Below are 21,286 nucleotides of genomic sequence, written 5' to 3'. Positions count from 1 at the left end.
AAAAAAAAAAAAAAAAAAAAAAAAAAAAACAGGCACTTTCCCGATGTAGCACCTGGCCACTCTAAATCGTCCTTATCAGTGTGAGTACATGTGTAAGTGTGTCCCAGAGAGAGTGCAGGTGAAGAGCAAATGAAAGAAATGGACTAATATTACTATATAATGCAGCAGGCGGGATCAAATAATATGGTCAGACAAAAATCCAGGGGAATATAGGAGAACAGTCTGAACAGATGGAAGAAGTCAACTCCTCCAGAGAGTACACCGCCACAGTGTCTCAACCTCACCTCAAATATTACCTTCGACTGAGAGGCAGGGAGAGCCTTGTACGACTGCTAATCCTTACAGACTGACAAGTATTTTACTCTTCTTTATATTGCAGAGCAAATGACAAATTTGAGGCTCTTGTCTGAATTCAGCTTGAGTGCTCTTTTGCATGCTGATTAAAGCCGACAGCGGAGGAAGGAACCGCTGACAATAAAGCGGGTCCATTTGGTTAGCTCCTTGGCTCTGTTTGAGCGAACTCTCCCCAACGTCTCATAAAACACAACCCAGACCGGTTGTTTGCTTGCAAAACATTCAACCTAATTCCCGGCGCCTCCTGCAGCAGCAGCAGCCGTGTTTGGACAGCTAAGCGTGCACTGGTCGAGCAGAGAAAGGCCTAAATTTGTGATCGGGTTGGTGGATGGCCAGGAAGGAGAGAATAAAATGTAATTTAAACTCTTGTAAATTGTTCATGATGAGGGATGCTTTACAGCACGTGTCAAAGTCAAGGCTTGGATCTGGCCCACCGGTTAATTCTATCCGGACAGAGTATTTTATTTTATTGATAATAATGGCTCGATGTTATCTTGCACTTATTTCTAACTTGTATAATTTTGTCAAAATATAGTTTTATGGAGAGTAAAATATTGAAAGTTATTTAAGGTCTAAGTTTATTTATTCTGAAATAATATTCCTGCCTTTTTAATTATTCAAAATTATGTTAAAAAGTTACAATTTTAAAGTTTTAAAATTGATATTCTGCTAGCTTTTTGAACTTTTTTGGCATTTATTAAGATTTCTTTGCCTATTTTGGAGTTTAGCTAATTTTTACATGCTAGTTGTTTTGGCTAATTTAGAATTTTTTCTTTAGGCTGTTTTGAAGTTTAGCTAATATTTCAGCTACATGCTAGTTGTTTTGGCTAATTTATGCTTTTTTAACTTTTTTTAGGCTATTTTGGGGCTGCACGGTGGTGCAGTGGTTAGCGCTCTTGCCTCACAGCGAGAAGGCCCCGGTTCGAATCCCGGCTGGGACCTTTCTGTGTGGAGTTTGCATGTTCTCCCCGTGCATGCGTGGGTTTTCACCAGGGACTCCGGCTTCCTCCCACCGTCCAAAAACATGCTTCATAGGTTCATTGGTGACTCTAAATTGTCCCTAGGTGTGAATGTGAGAGTGAATGTGTGTGTGATTGAGGCCCTGCGACAGACTGGCGACCTGTCCAGGGTGTACCCCGCCTTCGCCCATCAGTGGCCGGGATAGGCTCCGGCACCCCCGCGACCCCGAAAGGGAAGAAGCGGTCAAGAAAATGGATGGATGGATAGGCTATTTTGAAATGTAGTTATTTTTTTCAGCCCCACGTTAGCTGTTTTGGCTAACCTAATTTTTTGGGGGGGTTATTTGGCTAATTTGGCATTTAGCGAATATTTTAGCTGGCTTTTAGCTTCAGCGTTTTCAGCTATCAGCTTCAGTGCTATTAATTTCAGAATCTTCAGCTATCATCACATCAGCGGCCAAATTCAGCTTACAGCATTCACACTAGCATTATCGCAGGTAATGCTATTTATCTAGTTGGCCCCTTAAGTTTGACATCCCTGCTTTATAGGAAGTCATCTAAAGTCTACAAAAAAGTCCTGCCTGCTTTTCTTATTTTTTCAGTTTTTCTAACTTTCCTCTTCCTCCTCCTCTATAGTCTTCCTGATCTCCCCTTTCATTCTTGGCTTCCCAAACCCTCTTCCACACACCCGCTTCCTCCACGTTCTGATTAATCTCCGCCACGCTTTTCGAAGGGTGAAAGTCGATGCTTCATGGGGGAGCAGACAAGGCAGCTCTGTTTAAACACTTAATGGAACTTACAGTTGTGCTGATCTGATAAAAATTTCGGAGAGCCGAAAGTAAGATTTTCTACCTTGAATGCAACAATGCAGGAGACTGACAAATGAAGGAGAAAGTACAGCAGAAGTATTTGCATACTGTTGTAAATATATATGTATATATATGGGAAGGGTTTTGTTGTGCCGGATGGTATATTATTCAAAATTATAAATAAAATATGAACACATTTCAAGCAATTCATTTCTCAGACTAATCATCTATGTTACAAAGAACTATTATTGGTTGAAAAAAATGTCCATAAGCATCAAAAACCCCAGATGACTGGATGGATGATGAACTCATCGTCCGTTTTTTTTAATATCTTTTCAAAGGAGTGGACGTTCTTGAATAGTGTTAGCACATGTTACCTTCAAGTAAGCTCATGACGAAAAATCCCTGCAACAACTTTCCTTTCATGTTTTCATCATATTAAGGTTGAAGTGGAATGCCAGCGAGGGTATTAGCTGTAATCTGCAACCTTGACACTAACACGGGCTTTTGCATACTTTTCCTACAAATTAACTGACATTTCAAATGCTAGAAAGACGCTTTAATCTACTTAAAAAAGTAAGAAAAATGTAAGATGAAGCTCACCCTTAGGTCATAGGTGAGGAGTCTGGGCAACGACCACAAGTTTAAACCACAAACGCTTTTCTGGGTCTTCAGCTTACATTAAGCTGCAATTAAGGTCATTTCAACAGGAGTTTTATTTCCCTTAGCAACTGTTTCAGAGTGTTACCTGAGAACCTGCAGGAGATTAAGGCTGAACAAGGTTTCTGATGAATTAAATTCTCTAACAGTTCTAAAAAAAAAAAAAAAAATGAAAATGGGTCCATGTTTTTATGCGTAACAATTAAGCACGAAGAGTTTAGAGAATAATCAGCTGGAGGGATGCAGGGGTGTGGTGTTTCCTCTGTGCCCACCAGTGGGAGATCACTTGAGGGCTTCTGTAAACTTTGTGCTCCATGATTTGTAAAAGCCCTATTAAAATGAAAGTGCTATATCTTTCACAATGACAACTACAATTCAGTTACAGACATTTAATTGGTTTATTAAATAAACTATGTGTAATTCTGACTTTACTTTGCTAGTTTATTATAAATGTTTCTATTAGAAGATTTTTATTTGCTACTGCAGTGATTATTCCCAAAAACTACTGCAGCGATGACAAAAGTTGAATTGTCTTCTTCTGCAGGAAGTTTCTTACATTTTTTTGTGAATGAACACAGACTACAGTGCCTCTTGTAATTGAAATGTCTTGTTTTTACACTTAAATTGTTTGTTACTTATTCAAGTGCGTTAATATAAACTACTTTGGTAATTGAAACCAAACTTTATTAATTGAGTTTTAGCCACTCGGACAGGACGAAAGGTTGGAAGACAGGAAATAAGAGGGATAATTCAAGGTGAGTGTCATAAGTAAATGACATATGTTGCTCATACACACATATACACACTCAAACCATCACCTGAATTAAGTATTAAGTGTATCTTTACAACTCTACAGCATTTATAGAGGACTTTGTGTTACAAATCACTCCGACTTGTAATTCCTCGTGCACATAGATAGACATACAAAGGATGCATATCCAAAAAAAAAAAAAAATACATACAGTAAATTGAATGACTGTGACTATGTGTTTTCTGATGCGGAATGGGTGGGGGTACCAATGATTGACGGGGACCCCAGACAGGACCCAGGGACTACGAACCAATGAACCATATATATAGAGGACAGGGCTCCAGTTGTTATGAGCATTGATTGAAAACTTTTTGGGTATCTCGATGCCTATGTGTAGGGAACCACGCCTACACCATGGGGGACACGGTCCGCCCAGCTCAGAGGTTACTGACTTCCCCAACCCACAGAAAGGGAATCGCCAGATCAGGAGCACATTATTTCCCCCAGGACACCCCCAACGTCATTGCACCGGCTACCGGGTCACCCCATCTGCATCAAGATGGGAGACAGGGCCTAACGTGACCACTGTCTTGTTGGTGCATGTGTGTGTGTTTGCCTACCAAAGGGGTGCAGGTAAAACTAGAGGTTTGGGGCAAAAGGGACGCCTACATCTACCAACAGCGGCGTCCGATCACGGAAACACTTCCCAAAAGCCCCTACATGAGTGAAATATGTATCATGATAGATCTGTAGTGTATGTGCTAAGAAGAGGTGAGGTTAAAACTTTAAAGTGGGGAAACTTTAAAAAAAATATAGTTTATTTATTTTAGTCAATATCAATCTAATATTAATTCATTTGCTAATTATTAATATTAATTCGATATATAGATATAATAATATTAATATATTTTCACTTCCATATCTTCCCAATTTCTTTCAATTCTTTCATTTTTTTATTGGTCCCCCTCTTTGGCTCCATACTAAGGTGTTAGTATAAAGAGGGAAGATTGCTCGTTGGAACCCCACCCCCCAGCCCCTCATCAAAACAGGATGCGCCAGATTAACCCAGCAGCACGCCAGGGGGCGCCCCATCTCCAGCCACCCGAATCTACATGGGTAGGAGGCAGGCTAGACACACCCGCCAGGGTGCAGTGCCAGGACCCCCACCCAGAACAACCAGGCCCCCAATGGAAGCCCTGGTTCTTTAGACCTCCAACCCCACCAGAAGACCCCAACCAAGCACCACCACCCCCATCAGGAAGCTGGTGACCCCGCTACGACCCCAATCAGCCATTTAGTGTGAGGCATAACATTTCCTTTGATGTAATCTGTAGGTTACATAGACAGACTACTGACAAAACACTTTTATGACAGCTAGGCTGAATAGGAATGAGATTAATCAAACAGTATACAAAACAATCTCCAAAAATGAGACTTTTTTGCTTTGTTCTGGTGTTTTTCTTGCGCTCTCTGTACAGCGCCTTGAGGCAACTTCAGTTGCAAATTGGTGCTTTATAAATAAACTCAACTGTCTCTGTTATTGAGGCAAAATCTGTTTCCACATATAAAAATAAAGCCTTGCATAATCTCCATTGTTCGCTTCGTTAGGATGCAGAAAGTAGCAGGTGGCACCTCCAGGAGAAGCACTAATCCCTCTTGCCAATGAAATTCCCACACATCTGTACCAAACTCGGCTGAACTTTCGTGAATAACAAGATGCAAAGCATGCTGGGAAGAAAAAGAGTTTTAAAAGGGTAGAAATGCATTTTTTTTGTTCCACTGTTTCCTTTAAACTAATTCATCAATTTTCATGCATTTTTCATGTTTGTGTGCACGAGGTTCCACTCAAATATACTTTGATTGATTGTAACACTGAAAGATGACAAAGTCCTCTTCTTTGACTCTACACAAACAGCTTGATTGCCTTAAGCCCAAACTAATATCTTATCATACTGATTATTAAGTGAATAATCTACTGCGGAGCTATAAACCACAAAGCTATTTTTTGCTACAATTAAGCATCCACACAAGTTTCAAAGGCAAGCCCTTGATCCCTGTTCTTTCCCTCAAAGGTTTCCTAGCAGCGCTTACAGAGAATTTGACTAAGGTGGCACGGTGCCCTTGTTCTTAATTAGAAATAAAGAAAAAACACATGTAGTGTTTACCTGCCTCAAGGCGCTAAATAAAATCTGCCTTCATTATATTTTTGGTTACAATGAAAGTTTGTATAAAGCTGCCCTTAAAAAATATAGCCAAAAATATACTTTAATGAGGACTATAATAAGCTCTGATCACATCAATATATGTTTATCAGTGGATTAGGCCGCAAGCTCCAAACAGCAGCTGCACTGTAGGGGCAGACAGTGACTTGCAGGTTATCTGACTTTATAATGTAACAGCTTCAAAGACAAAACAGGGACTTTTTTTTTTATGAAATTTGAAAAATATAATCCTGCGTTCACACTGAACATGTGACTCACGTTCAGTACGCACTAACAGTATATTTCTGAGTGTGCTTTAATTTATTTCTATGTATTTATGAATTTGCCTGTCCTGTCCAACAGCAAACAGATACGAGCTGAGAGCCTCTTGTGTTAGACAGATTTTACTGTCCCAACAGGGGTTTTTGATCTTCTTTTGTATTTTATGCTAAACTTTATTTAAATTATGTGTGTATCTCTTTTGGGTTTTTTTTGAGTGCACTTTTAGCGTGTGGCACATGTGTCAAAGTCAAGACCCGGGGTCTGATCAGGCCCTCCAAGTAATTATATTCGGCCCTCCAGATCATTTTATTTTATTGTTATTAAAGACATTGATAACATGTGGAAGCAACACTATGATTATGGAGGCTGAGATATCAGTTCTAATGACCTATGGCTTTCCTTTTTGGAACACACAGTGTTTTACATCACAAGGGTGTCATCATCATCTCCCTCCCTCTCTCATGGTGCAGAAAGAAATGAACATAATCGGATAAAATAATGAAAGAAAAAACAGAGTGAAACAGCCAGACAACAAAACATATGTAATGTAATGCAATGATATGATTAGTTTGTAGTAAAAAGTACACATTTTATTTGTATTTCTAGGTTTTGTTTGTTTTGTGCTGCAGCATGTTCATATTTGGACCATTTTAACAGGAGATATTTCATGGAGATCAAAATCTTTTGGGTTATGCACAAGTGTAATTTTTCATATAAAATGACAAAAGTAAAGAAATTTGAGTGTTTTTTTTTAAGTTTGTTTTATTTCTAACTTGAAGAACAAGGCCATAAATTACCTCTCTAGCAGGAGCAGGACCATGGACACTGACCTCTCAAGACATAGGTTTGGTGAAGATGACCATGTAAGGTATTAAGGTCCAAGGGGAGAATCTTCTGTCCTGCTAGACATTGGAGTGAAGCCACATGGGGAACATCCCTAGGGATATATCTGCTGGGTGCGTTCTACTGACCGTCTTTCATTGCGGAGGCCCAGAGTACTCTGTAGGAGTCTGACCCAACTATTAATTAAAATGACTAAATTCCAATTGATTTTTTTGTCACTTTCTTCCTCATCAAAGAACAAGGAGTAACCACATGGACACAAATAGATGGGGTTTGCGACCGTTACAGCTACTCACCTCGTGTCCCGTTGAAGAAGAGCGTCTGCCGACGGGGATTCTGGATCACCACGATGGAGCCATCGTAGTTCTGCAGGTGGCAGGAGATGTGGGCCGTGCCTCCCTCAAGGACTGTCACACTCTCTGCTTGCACCGCCTGACAACGGGCTGAAAGAGGAAAAAAGATGGTAAATGAATCAGTTATTCACAGGTTGGATGATAAAAATTACCGATAGAAGAGGACAGGTAGGAGACAGACATAAAGAAATAGATGAAGTGTCAGTTCCCTTGAGATACAATCATCCAAAATAAGCTACTTAACACATTCTTCATTTGCTTGCCATTCATCACATGAATGCAACAAAGGAATAAATGAAGAGGGGGAGGGAAAAAGATAAGGGGAGACAAAGTGATAGAGATAAAAAAGACTGAAAGCCCAAGAAATGACACTGAAGGACTCAACAAGTGAGAGAGGGTCCTTATGAGTGATGCTGTCTTATAATTATAACAGGGATGATTATAATTACTGCCATTCATCTCCAACAGTACAGAAACCCTTGCATTCTAAAAGGCATGATGCCTCTGGCGAGTCTAACAGAATGCATCGGCACACGTTTGAAAACATAATGCCTAATTAAATCTCTACGAAGCTCCAAAGCAGCTTGGAGCCGCACCGTCTCACAGATGCATACATACAATCTGCAGATCATCACTGCACCGCAGCTCAGATGCTTTTTTTTTTTTTGCACTCGCATAGTATGCATTTGCAAAGTGCAGAGCTCTCAGACCTCATGAAGACCTTGAATGTGCATTACACGTTCCCAATCCCATTCATCATCCAAGCTAAAACAGCTGACTACACTCCAAACTGGATTTCAGCTGCAGTAACCTTTTCCAGAAGCCAGAGTCCGCTTGGTTTCCTTGAGCCTCAAACTGTTTCTAAAAGTTAGGGGAAAATCTTAAACTTTAAAGATGACCCTGTTATCATGAAAATTTGGGGTTAACATTTCTGATTAGTCAAGATTATTTCCACCTTTCTGTCATTTGAAGATTAATTTCTGATGATCATTTGTCATTCATGCAATAGCAATCAGATGAGAAGGGGGCGGTCCGGTGAGCCCGAGAGGAAATGACGAGTATGAAAAAGTCTGTAAAAATAACTATAATTGCATTAAATGTGTGAAACTAAAGGGTGGTTGTTGATTTGGTCTTTTTCATATGTGTGCAGTGAAAATGGGTGAGTTTATTAGCACAAGAACTTCAATGTAAGAAATAAAATGTTCTCAAATTGTTTGAAATGGAGTTCACAAACAAAAAGAATATATCAGTAGTATTTTAGAAGGGCAAATTATGCATGAAAATTGATTAAAAATGCCTAAAACGCTTTATTTGTGAATGGGTCTATTTACTATTTTTGACCTTCCAGCAATGCCTGTGAGGAAGGAGAAACTGAGCAGACTTTGTATGCTTAACCCACCCTAACCTCAGTGAAAAAATAATAAAATAAGATCAAACTACTAGACAAAAATGTCCAAGGTTGATGCAATTTTTGGTGCTTTTTGGTCCAGAATGCGACTCGTTGCTCCAGATCTCCAGAACTCCTGATCATACACATCCTATTAAATTAACTTCCTTGGTCCCTAAGCTAAATAATTTTAGACAAGGGAGCTGGACAGCCAGAGTAAGAGCTCGGTGCACATTGCCCAGCAGTAAGTTGAACCCCTTCATGATTTTTTATGGACAGAAATTCTGGGCACAACCACGGGCCTGAGGGAGTTTGCTCTGAGAACAGCAGGATTTCCTTTCTGTTTTTTTGTAGATGATTTTGCTATGCTGGCTGGAATGAGAACTAGTACCTCCAAGTCAGAGGCCATGATTCCCAACCAGAAAAAGGCGGTTTGTCCTCGCCAGGATGGTGGAAAGCTTTTGCCCCAAGTGGTGGAGTTTAAGTATCATGGAGTTGCATTCACACGTGAAGGATAGATGGAGGGTGACATTGACATGTGGATGGGTACAGCTGCTGCAGTACTGCGGTCTCTGACTTGATATGTCCTAGTAAAGCAGTAGCTGTGTTGCAAAAGGTGAAGCTTCTGAACTTTGGGTCATGAGTGAAAGGATAAGATCGTAGATACAAGCTAAGATGAGTTTCCTCTGCAGGGTGGCTGGACGCTCCCTCTGAGATAGGGTCACATGTGAGGAACTCGGAGGCTGCTGATTCTCCACATCAAGAGACACAGATGAGGCGGCTCGCTTTTGGAAGCCTCCTGGACACCTCTCTGGGGAGGTATTAGGGAGACGTCCCAAAGGAAGGAAACCCGGGGGTTTACAGTGGTTTCACAGCTGCCGGGAGCACCTTGTGATTTCCCAAGCGTAACTGGAAAAAGTTTTTGGGGAGAGGGAGGTCTGGACATCTTTGCTTAGGTTCCTGCAACCTGGCTCTAGAGAGGGCTAGGGAGGAGCAGGAGGGAAGTTTGACACTTCCGAAACGCAGAGAGTCGGTAATGAGTACGCAAATTATGCTTTGATTGTCGCAACCTCTGTGTTTTGCGGGGCAGGCTGTTGACACGACTGCTGACTCTCACCTTCCACTGTGCTCCATGGACATACAGCGTCGTCGTTTGAATTTAAATGAATTGGAAAGCAATTATTCACATGGTTGCAGCCAGGAGTGGAATGTGATTGCCTTCAAGAGAGGATCAGCTTTCTGGCTTTTCCAAACTAGTATTTACCAATTTGCATCACCATTTACATTCCCCTCCCTCCCTGGCAAAGTGTTGGCCACAGGGAGGGTTTAGAGATAGAATAGCATCAATATTGAAGCGCAGTGATGAAGCAGGCAACGAGAGGAGCCGATAAAAGCGACGGGACTATATATATTTCCCCGCTGAGTCTAATGGTGTCTGTGAGCTCTGTAAAACACCTTCAGAAGGCTGGAAACGTGCGACAAACAGATGGCGGCTGCCATGGCAGAAGTTGCTGACTTGACTGCTTTGGGGCAAAATGAATGTCTATATCTGCAACTGTGGAGGTGTCTGAAGGGTGTGTGTATTTCTGCACCATAGGTGGGCATATGCAGCGTGCGCACACATGCAGAGGTAGCAATTAACAGGCTTTGACATCATCTGATCTTGCTAACTTTTAACCAAACTACCCCCTGATTTTAATATCTTTTAATTAAATACGTCAAGCTCACACTTTCATCCTATCAAGGGAACATAAAGACACACAGAGGATATTGGAATATGGACAGAATGGAACCAAGAGGGAATAAAGACAAAGGAGGGTCTAATACTCAGAGGAATTGGGAAAAAAAAACTTGACAATTACCACTAATTGAAGTCATTATTACTCCCATTCTCCGCATCATTATTGTGATTGGTATCAAGGGCCATCAGGGCCTGCCACCGCCACCCTACATATTTTTCTAATGGCTGTTATTACTCAACACATATAGCATGTGACCGGGCTATACCTTCCATGCATGGCTAATTTAATAGCACTGCTGTGCGTCATCTGTGCAGTGCAGGAATAGACATCCAACAGGAAAAGAGTGGGAGTGCAACTAAAATAATAATAATAAAAAAAGTCAAAACTTTAAGGCTGGGGTGATGTCAGAAAAACTAATTAGCTCCAATTTCTCACGACAGCTGTCACCCCGAACTGTGACAGTCAAGCTCAAAGAAGAGTCAAATTATAAAAGCATTAATGGCGGTTTCAGCTGGGATGGCTTCCTGCTGAAAAACCCACCAGCTGCAGGTGCATGATGGGTTTGGGGGAGGAGAAGGTAGAAGGGGCTATATCCAGGAAATGATAGGAGGGAGGCTAGGAAGTTTTGCTTTGGGCATAATAATGCAGCTGGTGGGGGGCTGGACAAAATATACGAGAGATGACGCAGATTCCCGCACTTCTGTTCATAACCCAGCTGGGTACAGCACTTTAGTTTGACTGTAAGTTTTATAGGCGTCTATTGGCTTCAAGGCCTCCGATCACCAGCGTACAATCCACTCAGGAGATGAGAGGGAGGGGGAGTGAAGTCAACTTCTGTGACAGAGGTATTAATCTCACCCCCATTAAAACCTGTGCCCATAATAAAATACTCCACAAGCGCAGACTCATATTAAGAGAAACTGCCTCCAGCAATCAATATTATGGTTGTGCATTGATGGCTATGATCAACTGATAAATAAAACCACAGGGGGGAGGGGGGGAGCAAACGCGATGAGTACTCTCTTCAACCAAGCGGGGGCAGTATTTCACAGTAATGACCCAATGCCTCTAAGCCTAGGAAAAAAAGGGAGCCTTTATTTATTACTTCAGCCGACTTGTGTGAGAGGTCATCATTTCACAATACATAAACAAATAAATAAATAATAGGTGCACAAATTCATAAGACAAGGCTGTTCAGGGGCCGATCCTAATGGTCCCGCATTGGGGGTGAGTTATAAGCAAAGGGAAGTAGGGGATAGAAGAGGGGTGTGTGTGTGAAGGGAGTTTAAAGAGAGGGATTTGGGAGGCAGCCATTTGGACGGCTGGCTTGCCTTTACTCACAGTAAATTCTAGAAAACCGTCTCATCGGTGCGGGGTTAGGTGGAATTACCTCCTTGCCGCGCACTTATTGCTCTCTGTCCCCTTCTGTGAGCTTGGAGACAGGTGAAGGCAGAACAAAAAGGCAAGCGACGCGAGGAATGAACTGTCTCCATTTGCTCCAAACAAGCTCCCTTGTATCCTTGAATGAGTGCAATCACTGTCACCCTATTCATTATCTGTCATTATCTTTCAGCTGGAAGTGAGCCAAGAGCTTGTGTTTTCTTTGCATGCCGGCCATGGATTTACAAGAGAATCAATGCAGGGGGACTGCAGTGGCCAACCCTGCGTGTTGTTGCTGCTTTAATTAAAACAATAACAGCGGTTCAGAGTTTCAAAACATTTGAGGTCGTCCGTTAATAACTTCTCCATCTCTTCCCATCTGGATAAAAGTTTTTTTTTTTTCCCTAGCGATCCCCTAAGGATGCAAACTGAGCCTGCTTTGCACAGTATATATGCAAATTGAGCTTGCAGTGTTTATCCTTGACTGTGTGTGTTCTTGTTTTTGTTCTTATCGGGACGTTTTTCTTTTTTTTCTTTACATTTTGTCAGGACCAAAAGTCCTTGTGGGATCCAAAGGTCAGATCTATCTTGATTTAAAAGAGCCATACTATGAAAATTCTAGTTTTTAAGGTTTTAAGTGCATTATACTTTCATTCCTCTCTATAAAGAACCCCAAAGCGGCATTTGACCTGTTCATGCATTTAGGAGTAATCCTCTAAAAACCTGCAGCAGCCCCTCCTATACCCACAAAACCAGAGGTCCTATCGTGCTGACGTCAGCATGATGTGAACCGCCCCCTCCAGGAAGAATCTGTGCTGACTACAACACACACCCACTTTCTCCGCGGAGCATACGATGATCATCAGCTGAAAAGAAGTAGCTCATGCAGCTCATTTAGCTGTGAGAGATTTAAGTGTTTGTTTAAACTTCCAAAAGAAGAGTCAGCACATCAGAAGTGGTTGGGTTTTATCTTCAGGAGTGCGCAACAGACCCGCCAGCAACTCTTTGTGACCGTCACTTCACAGATGACTGCTTGATAACCTCTGCATGTATCAAAGTGGATTGGCCAAGAGACTAAATGTCATTCCTACAATCAAACCGGATGAAGAGGCCAGACCAGTAAGTAAATCATGCAGTAAACAGTTAGCATATAACGCACAAGCTAACGCTACGACTTCCACGCACTTTGCACCTCACATATAGATGGTCTTGTATTTTTTCGTTAACTATAAAAGTGTGTGGATGCATAATAAAACATTATCGTGAAGTGGCATTTTCCCTGTTTGTAAATGCAACTACTCAAAGTGTCTTCTGGATCGGATTGTGGGTCAAGCTGTGGGTCAAGCGGAGGAGCTTCTTGAAAATCTATGGGCGGGACCAACAAGGAGCGAAAGGCGGAGCCTCAGAGATTGAGTTGTTTTACTTTTGGGTACTAAATCAGTCCACAACAATGACTCAAATTTCATAAATAATTAGTTTTTTAGTGTTCCGAAGGTAATGTATGATCATATATATGGATATAGTTTACTTTGAAAGGCTGAAGAAAATCATGGTATGACCCCTTTAACATGACTTCTTTGGGTTATTGCTGAACTGTGAGCAGAGCTTAGAGTTATGCTACATTTATTTATAAAGTCTTGATGAGGAAGCTTCTATTCCTGATTTGTGCGAGCTTCTATCAAAGATTGTTGTACCAATGTATGTGTGTGTGTGTGTTGTGGTGTACTGACTATCAAAAAGCTGACTTTATGGTTTTTCTCTTCCCCAGCTTCCTCTAAAGACCCACAACTCTCTTCCAATCCATCTCCCCCTCTATCTTTTTCCTGTCTAAAATTATCTCTCCATCTCTCTCAGGGAGCCAGAAGTCTGCCAATCAAAGAAAAATGCAGAGAAGATCTCCATCACTATAAATAATACATAATCCTTTACAAATCTCACTGTCATCTCTGCAACTACCTTTGTTCTGTCGCTTTCTCCTGTCCTTTTTTTCTGGGTCCCCCACACTACTCTCCTTTCTTTAGAATACCCCCCACACCCCCCTCAAGTCTCAAAACTCTCTCCTCTTCGGGTCTAATCTCATCCTCACATCTGCCTCTTTCTCTTTTTATTTAAACCCACAATCTCTCCATTCGTCTCCTCCCCACCTTCAGCCTGATCCAATCCTTGATTTCTCCTGCCTTCATTGTCTTCCTCTCCTTTCTTCCTGTCCTCTTCCTCCTCATTTCCCTTATCTTTTATTGCATCGTTCATCATGCATCTTCCTCATTTAAGCTGTCCCAAAGATCTCCTTTCCTCCCTTTTGTCTACCAGCCCTAAAGAAAAAGGCTGCAACTTGTCCTTCTCCCCCGTTAGACGCCGTCTCTCGTTCCTTCCTTCTTCTTCTCGGTGTAGTTTTTCCTTGCCCTCGCAAACGTTTCCGTTCAGCCTGCAATGTGCTTTCATTCCTTTTTTTCAATCTTTCTCCTTCTTTCTCTTTTTGTGACTCAGTGGGAATCCTTTCCTGCCTCTCTGCTGGTTCTATCTGCACACTCTCACTAAAGTGATTTGTTCTGCAGCTCAAGTTTGCAGCATAATCGGCCTGTTTTTTTTTTTTTTAAGTGAGCCGGAAGAGGAAAGGAGAGGAAGCAGGGAAGAAGATGGAGAGGAAAAAAGCAGAACAGTGAATAGAACAAGAGCACAAAACAAATGAGTGGATCAAGAAAGTGAATGTCACAGTTTTTTCCTCCCACTTTCATCTTTCTCTGTACTTTGGTTTGCTCTAATTGCCTGCCATTTAGCTTAAACCTCTTCTCATTTTATGCCCTCTCTTTTTCTTCCTCTGCTCTTGTTTCAATTTCTGCTACATAAACTTCAAACCCTTTTTCCTTAATGCACTGGAACCCTATTTGTTCTGCACTGGTAACAAATAAAAACATAAAATTATAACTTTTTCCTCTTGAAGTCTCATTCAAAGCATTGCCCATTTATACGTCTAATTTGTTTCTAATATTCAGACTTTGCACAGCTGTTTCTGTCGACACTCATGTCCTCTCCTCATACCTTCTTTTTTTTACACTTCCACCTCTGCATTTTCTCATTTGACCTTTGCATCTTTATGTGTCCTCTGCGCTTGGCGCATATCAATCACCTCTCCCCTCTCTGGCTAAACCCGCCACTTCCGTTTCCCGCTCGCAGTTACTCGCCTCTCTCGTCCACCCATTCCTCCCTCTATCCTTTTTTCTATGCTCTCCTTCCCCCCATCCTCTAATACCCAAAGCTGGTTATAGCTCTGTCTACTGTGCAGCGTTTCATGGAGAGGGTCTTTCACGGCTTCAACAACCATGTGACAATACCCACCACACAGGCTCAAACTGCGGCTTAATGGAAATTTACAGGGTTATTACACAGCTGTAGCCACACTGGAGTTTTAGCCTAGCCAAGAAACTGGTCTTAAAACCCCTCCCATCCCCCTCCTGCCTTCCTTTTAAACTATCCATGTGGCTCAAATGACATTTTTGATGGGAAGTGATGTTTAGGTGCAAGAATTCTACAGCTGCTCCCTATCAATAAGATGAAGTGATAAAAAACCTGTTAACCCCATAAAGCCTGCAACTGGAATTTAGATGATTTTTAAAAAAAACTTTCATGAAATATACAAAAAAATGAACCAATATTATTTTGTCGTAAGAGATACAGAAAATATCAAAAATACGTTGCGTGATTTGGTAACTTTTGTCTCACCAGAATGTTAGTTTACTATTTCTAGAGCACCTTCCACCACCATCCAGGGAGGCTCAAAGTGCGGTACACAAGGTCAAACCAATGTAACAAGCTATCAGATGCTAAACTACGGTAGTGTAGGAACAGTTCAGCTTTAAAGCTCTCCTAGAGGGAGGCCTCTTTTATAGTTCATGTAAAAAAATAATAATAATTGGCAAGATTGTTCAGGAAAAAAGAGAGAGAAAAAAAACAACCTTTTTTTATCCACTGTATAAAATTTGATACACGCATGATGCAGCTGTACTATAAATACTTATTATCAACACATTTTGCATTCTTTCAATACAAACAGTACCATATTTTCTTGACTACAAGTCACTACTTTTTTTCCTAGGTTTTGAACCATGCGGCTTATATGAGGCTGCTCTGTAGATTTTTCTTCCACCACTAGGGGTGCTCTAAGCAGAATCAGAATCAGAAATAAGATAAACAAAATATCAGTGCAAAGAGTTAATAACCTAAAAATATTACACCATGTTTCTGATAAGAAAAATTGCTCTCTGCCTCTCTCTTGTTGTGTTTTTACACCCCAAACCCATCCCCACGCCCTGCTCCGGGGTCAGCCCAGTAAGTCTATTATTGCGTGTGTTTTGTGATTGTATGTTGGTTTTTTTATCTCTACAGTCTGTTTTGATACAAAAACATGATTGCATTTTTCAGTCATGGTGTTTTATTGTGAAAAATGAGTTCTATTTTGAAAATAAAGAATTTTTTTTCGTGTGTCTTGATGTAACTTCCTGTCAGAATTGACGTGGATCACTAATGGCGTTGCACAAAATAGACCAGACGCCGAAATGATCCGCTGCACGGCGCGGGTATTCCGCGGAGGACTTGTCCGCGCCTGGTGTGAACCACACTAAAGGTTAACAAGGGAGCCGAATGGAAGCGGCCTCCATTCCGCGGCGCTTCGAAGCGCTTCCACGTCCAGTGTGAACCAGGCGTTACTAGTGTCAAATAATCTATGGTGAGATGTGCAGGTATTTACATGTACATTTACAGCACAAAATTGATCTGTAAATACAGCAAATATTGAATTTTTCAACATAGATATCTGTGGCTTATATACTTGTTTTATTTTTTTTTGCGCTCTATAGTCCAGAAAATACAGTAGTCGTTTAGAAAAGCGAATGACAATACAGGAATTATGCTCCACATAAAGTTTTGAAAATTAGCAAAAATATTAGCCAAAAGTGTTTTTAGGATTTCATGGAAGCAGCTGTTTTGAAATTTGCAGAAAAAGCCCTTCTACTACCTCAGTGGATTCATAATCTACAATAGGGCAAAAAACATGGACCTAGTTATTCAAAAGGGGTTTTAAAGAAAGTTTAGCTCATGCTAATGACATAAGGGTCTGTATGTATTAAATATAATATGAATGATTATTCGGTTAATCCACCATGTCTTGTATAGCAGGTGTATCGACCACAAATGTGCAGCATTTTAATCTTTGTGTTGTGTTAATTGCTTTTATTTCACGTTGTGTCTTTGCTCAGATCCATGCAACTATATTTGATGCCTTGTCTCTTGTTGTATCTTTGTACCACTCCCCTCCATCACTGTCTTCTTTTTCCATACACACACAGGCTGCACTGTTCTCCATCTCTGTCGAGTTTTTTCTCCTTTTCTGGTACAGCTGCTCTCTCCCCCACAATACTATCTGGACAAATCCTTTCCTCGCGGTTCTCTCTTACTACATATTGGTCTCCTGCACTTCACTTTTCCACATAGCTCTCCTGTATTCAACAACCTCTCCACTTGGTTCACTATATCTCTCCCACTCGAGAGCCCAACTTTCTTTTATTAAGTTCTTCTGAGAATAGCTGAGAGCATGGTTTCAGCCACTCTTGTATCATTTGTTGGCCATTCCCTTAGAGTGCCTTGGTCCATCCATCCGTCCTCATTCTCTTTTTTGTCTTCCTTTATACTCTTGGGTAAATATTTCTCTTTTAATCTCATGTACTTTATCTTTATTATCAATTCAGCCTTAATTATAGGCATTTTGAACAATTGAGCTGCAACTTCCATTACACAATGCCATCATTAGCTCTCCCCCCTTGGTCATGGGAAGCGTGCTCTATCTCATGCTTTATCCTTTAACACAGATTCGTTTTATATTCTCTTTATAGAATAGAAACATTACATTGCAGCATTTAGTAGTATATCTGCAGGGAGTTTTAATTTAAATGAACAAAGAGCTGGTGCTTACACTAAATTGCCACATCCTGACAATAATATGAAACGAGTCTGTCTTTGCTGCTCTGATTTATTTGGTGTGCGAGTTTCCTTCTCAGATCAATACAATACATCTCTCTCCATCAGGGTGTATTTGCAGATGTTAGTGAGGATATGTTAGCGGGACTTACGAGTGATGCAGAGCAGGGCCATGACCAGGCTGCACAAGGGCAGAGACAGGGAGAAGAGGAGGCGGCGACAGAAGACGGCGCTTCGGACGGGCCTCATGGTGCTCCCGAAAGTTGTGCGAGTTTGTGCGAGCCTGACCGTGTGTGGAGTTTTGCACATTTAATCAAAGGCTCCTCTGTGGCTCTGTCCCCACTTCTACAGACAAACTACTCAACGAACAGAAGTTCACAGCTGCAGTGCTGCGGACACGTGCAGACTCTTCAGCTTTACTCCAGCACAGTAAGATAGAAGTTATTGTTTGAGAGAAAGAACTATTTCTAAGACGACCTATCTCAACAGAGGCAATGAAACCGCTTCAGCTGCGAAGCTACACAAGACTGACTTATGGCAATAGCTTTAACACAACACACAAAGGTTTGGTCAGAGCAGTGGGTGATAACAGAGCTAGAAACTATATTACAAGGCGCAAAGAGATGAGCTTAGAGTAGCAGTATCTCCAGCTTGTGCCGCTTTAAAGGAAGTGATAATACATATTGTTGCAAAGCCATATAATGTGAAAGTGTGTTACTATAAAGCCATCCAGGAGCTCGATTCCATTTAATCAAAATGAAAGTGATATGATTGACACATATTTTTTAAATAAAAATTCGCATCAAACTTCCAGATATTCTTAACAATAAGAATCTGCAAGTAATGGAGTTGAGTTTTATTATCTATATAATGCAGTTTCAAACTCTAAGTTATGCAAATTCTGGTCCTAAGGAGCCCCAACGATCAGCCGCAATTGTAACCACAGCAGTAAATAAGCCACTTGTCTCTGTCAGGTCAAACCACACAGCTCCAAGGAACAGCAAAGATCAATAAGTATGTTTCAGTCACACACAGCCTGAAAACCTCCAAAGTACGTCTCATTCACCTGCTTGCATGTTTGCTGGATAACTTTTCAACACAAAGCTACCAACAGTGTTTTGCCCTGAAGGATAGAAAAATCTGGGGCAACAATCTTGACTGTCAAACTTATTGTATCTAAAGAAGTCAATACCTTCAGCACTTCTCACCCAACAATGAGCAGACCAAAGTCAATATACCTTAAAGCTTCAACCACACCGACCAGAACTGGAGACACACTGAGACACTATTGTACTGCAGCTCATTTGGACATAGCTTCACTTAAATAAAATCTATTGAGCTTGAGGGCTGTGCTGTAAAGACAAAAAAAAAAACGTGAAATAGTTGCCCTTTGTTAAAAAGCTAACTTGTAAAGGGCTGTGAAAACTGCAGCGAGACACTTCAGTCTCAGATATCTATTTTTCTACCAGAAGTATTCACAATTATTCGCTTGAATGATAGAACTTTGTCAATACGCTATCATCCGCGGCCCAGATGGACAGCAATTCCTCATGGTAATATAATTCTCTTCAGAATAACCACAGGTTATCAGACAGTATAATCTCGCAGAATCGACCCGACTAACTCTTCCAATCCAACATGCTCTGCTGGGTACAGTCAGCACCAGGATGCATGTCAGACAGACAACTAGTCATATACACTGATCTGAAAATGAGCAATGATTTAGTCCAGAAGAAGTTCTGCTGATTGTCAGAATTCTGAGTATGTAGCTCCAGCACACGCCTCACTAAGCACTATCTCACAGAGTAAAGCATGTCAGTGTTACATTGCTATACACTTTGACTCGGCGCCTCTGTAACCACAAACGACTCAAAAGGTGACTGCCCTGACACCTGCGGTAAACCCTAAAGTGGATCATCACACATCGTCTCCGCTGTGTTTACTTCATCGGTCATCTGACTGATGCTGAGAAAAGGACTCTGCCGTGGTGTTCAGCAAAAGCTTTTCAGGTCAGTAGATGAACGGACAAGATAAAGTGAAATCCCTCCTTCAACTATTTCCAAGTGGTGTATAGTTTTTAAGTCCTCTCTGAGTTGTCTTCTTTCACTCCATCATTGGAATCATATTTGTAGTTCCAACAAGTTAGTCTCAATTTTGGCCTTCATCTTTCCTCTTGATCCACAAAAAACTCTTATAATCCCAAAGCCCGAACACCAACGAACACTTCCATCTGTCCCGTTTGCTGCCTCTTTCTTGTTTATATATGCCAAACCCCCTCCTCTGAGTTGGAACGTGTGTCGATGTGGGATCCCTGTTTGCATATTTTGCATCCTATTTTGTGAAGGTTAGAGATTGAGTGTCAGTGGCTGGAAAGAGTCACAATGGTCGCCTTTCAGGTCAAAAAAACACTGGCAGAGTGTCTGTGCGTGTGACTGTGCTTGACTGTCCAGTGTTGACAGAAGCAGTGTACATTTGGATGAATGTTTGGCTCTTTCACTATCTACTACCCATTAATTTATCACACACAAAGAAGGATCACAGTGCCTCTTTATGCTAAATGGAGAGTTTTATGTCCGCGAGGATGCACATGTCTGCGTGTTTTTGTATCACAAAGTGAATGTCAATAAGACAGAAATGAACATGACTATAACTTTCAGATGAGTTATGCTGAAACTTGGATCATTCCAGTGTATCTGCTCTATGGTTTTATAATGATGAAACAAAAATCATTGCTCAACCACTAGACAAACCTGTCAGCACATTCTGCATCAACGAGTCGTGCATAATACAACTGCCTTGCTCACGCTCATTTCCGTGTGTACTATCATTACTGCTATTGGCAATAAAAGTGGCAATACAAAAAGCAGTAGCGGGAGCTAACTACACACAACTCTGCGACTATGACTTTCATTATCCTGTAAATTCTGAAAGGCAACACAGTATTGCTTTTATAGCAACACCTTTGCCTTTCTTTAATCAGCTAATCACAAAATACTAGCTCTAACTTGACCAAAGCAGCATTTACAAACATCTTTATGCAATTTGGTTTAATTGTGCCTTTTTTAACCATCAAGTCATATATTTATTTTTAAAGTACTTTTTACTAAATAGGGTCACTTCAAACTGTGTTAAAGAGCAACTGAGTACACAGTTTAAAAAATAAAAAAAAACAAACGTGGCGAATCTTTGAGCTGCTGGCAAGGATGTGTGTGTTTGTCTGTCTAAAAAGTCCCTGTGTGAGCAACCCCCTGATGGGTATATTTGTTTTTGTCGCTGTGTGTGCTGAAGGAAAGGAAGTAATGGCAAATTGTGTCCCCTATCCCCCTTCCTCTTTTTAGTCCCTTTCTCATCCAAATCAAAAAATTTAATGGGCTTCATTGGTGCCACCGTGGAATAAGTGTTGCCAAAGCACTTAAGGGGCTTAAGTCAGCGGCGTGCTGAAAATATTAAGCACTCAAACAGCCTTACAAGGATCCCTGCCTGCTTAAGTATGCCAAGAAGGTCGCGCCAGCATTTAATACCAATGGTATTAAAGCGCTGTGACAAGAGAGTGGAACAGAAATATAGATACATATAGTACAATGTGTACCACAAC

General features: G+C 41.1%; 1 protein-coding gene across 4 annotated transcripts in view; it reads right to left on the bottom strand.

Moving 5' to 3' along the window:
- cadm4 (cell adhesion molecule 4) overlaps nucleotides 1–21,286 on the bottom strand; it is a 221,148-nt gene that overhangs the window by 34,127 nt on the left and 165,735 nt on the right. The window contains exons 1-2 of one of the 4 annotated variants that reach the window (XM_024268262.2): nucleotides 17,844–19,942; nucleotides 7,156–7,302 (exon numbers count right to left, since the gene is read on the bottom strand). In XM_024268262.2, coding sequence (XP_024124030.1) covers nucleotides 7,156–7,302; nucleotides 17,844–18,000 — 304 coding nt within the window. In that variant the 5' untranslated portion in view covers nucleotides 18,001–19,942. Of the gene's footprint in view, nucleotides 1–7,155; nucleotides 7,303–17,843; nucleotides 19,943–21,286 lie in introns of those variants that run through there. The other 3 variants (XM_024268264.2, XM_024268265.2, XM_024268263.2) reach the window with 3 other exon arrangements.

This window comes from Oryzias melastigma, linkage group LG16 (assembly GCF_002922805.2).
Source record: "Oryzias melastigma strain HK-1 linkage group LG16, ASM292280v2, whole genome shotgun sequence".
Classification (NCBI taxonomy): domain Eukaryota; kingdom Metazoa; phylum Chordata; class Actinopteri; order Beloniformes; family Adrianichthyidae; genus Oryzias; species Oryzias melastigma.
This window is presented reverse-complemented; position numbering and strand designations above follow the sequence as displayed.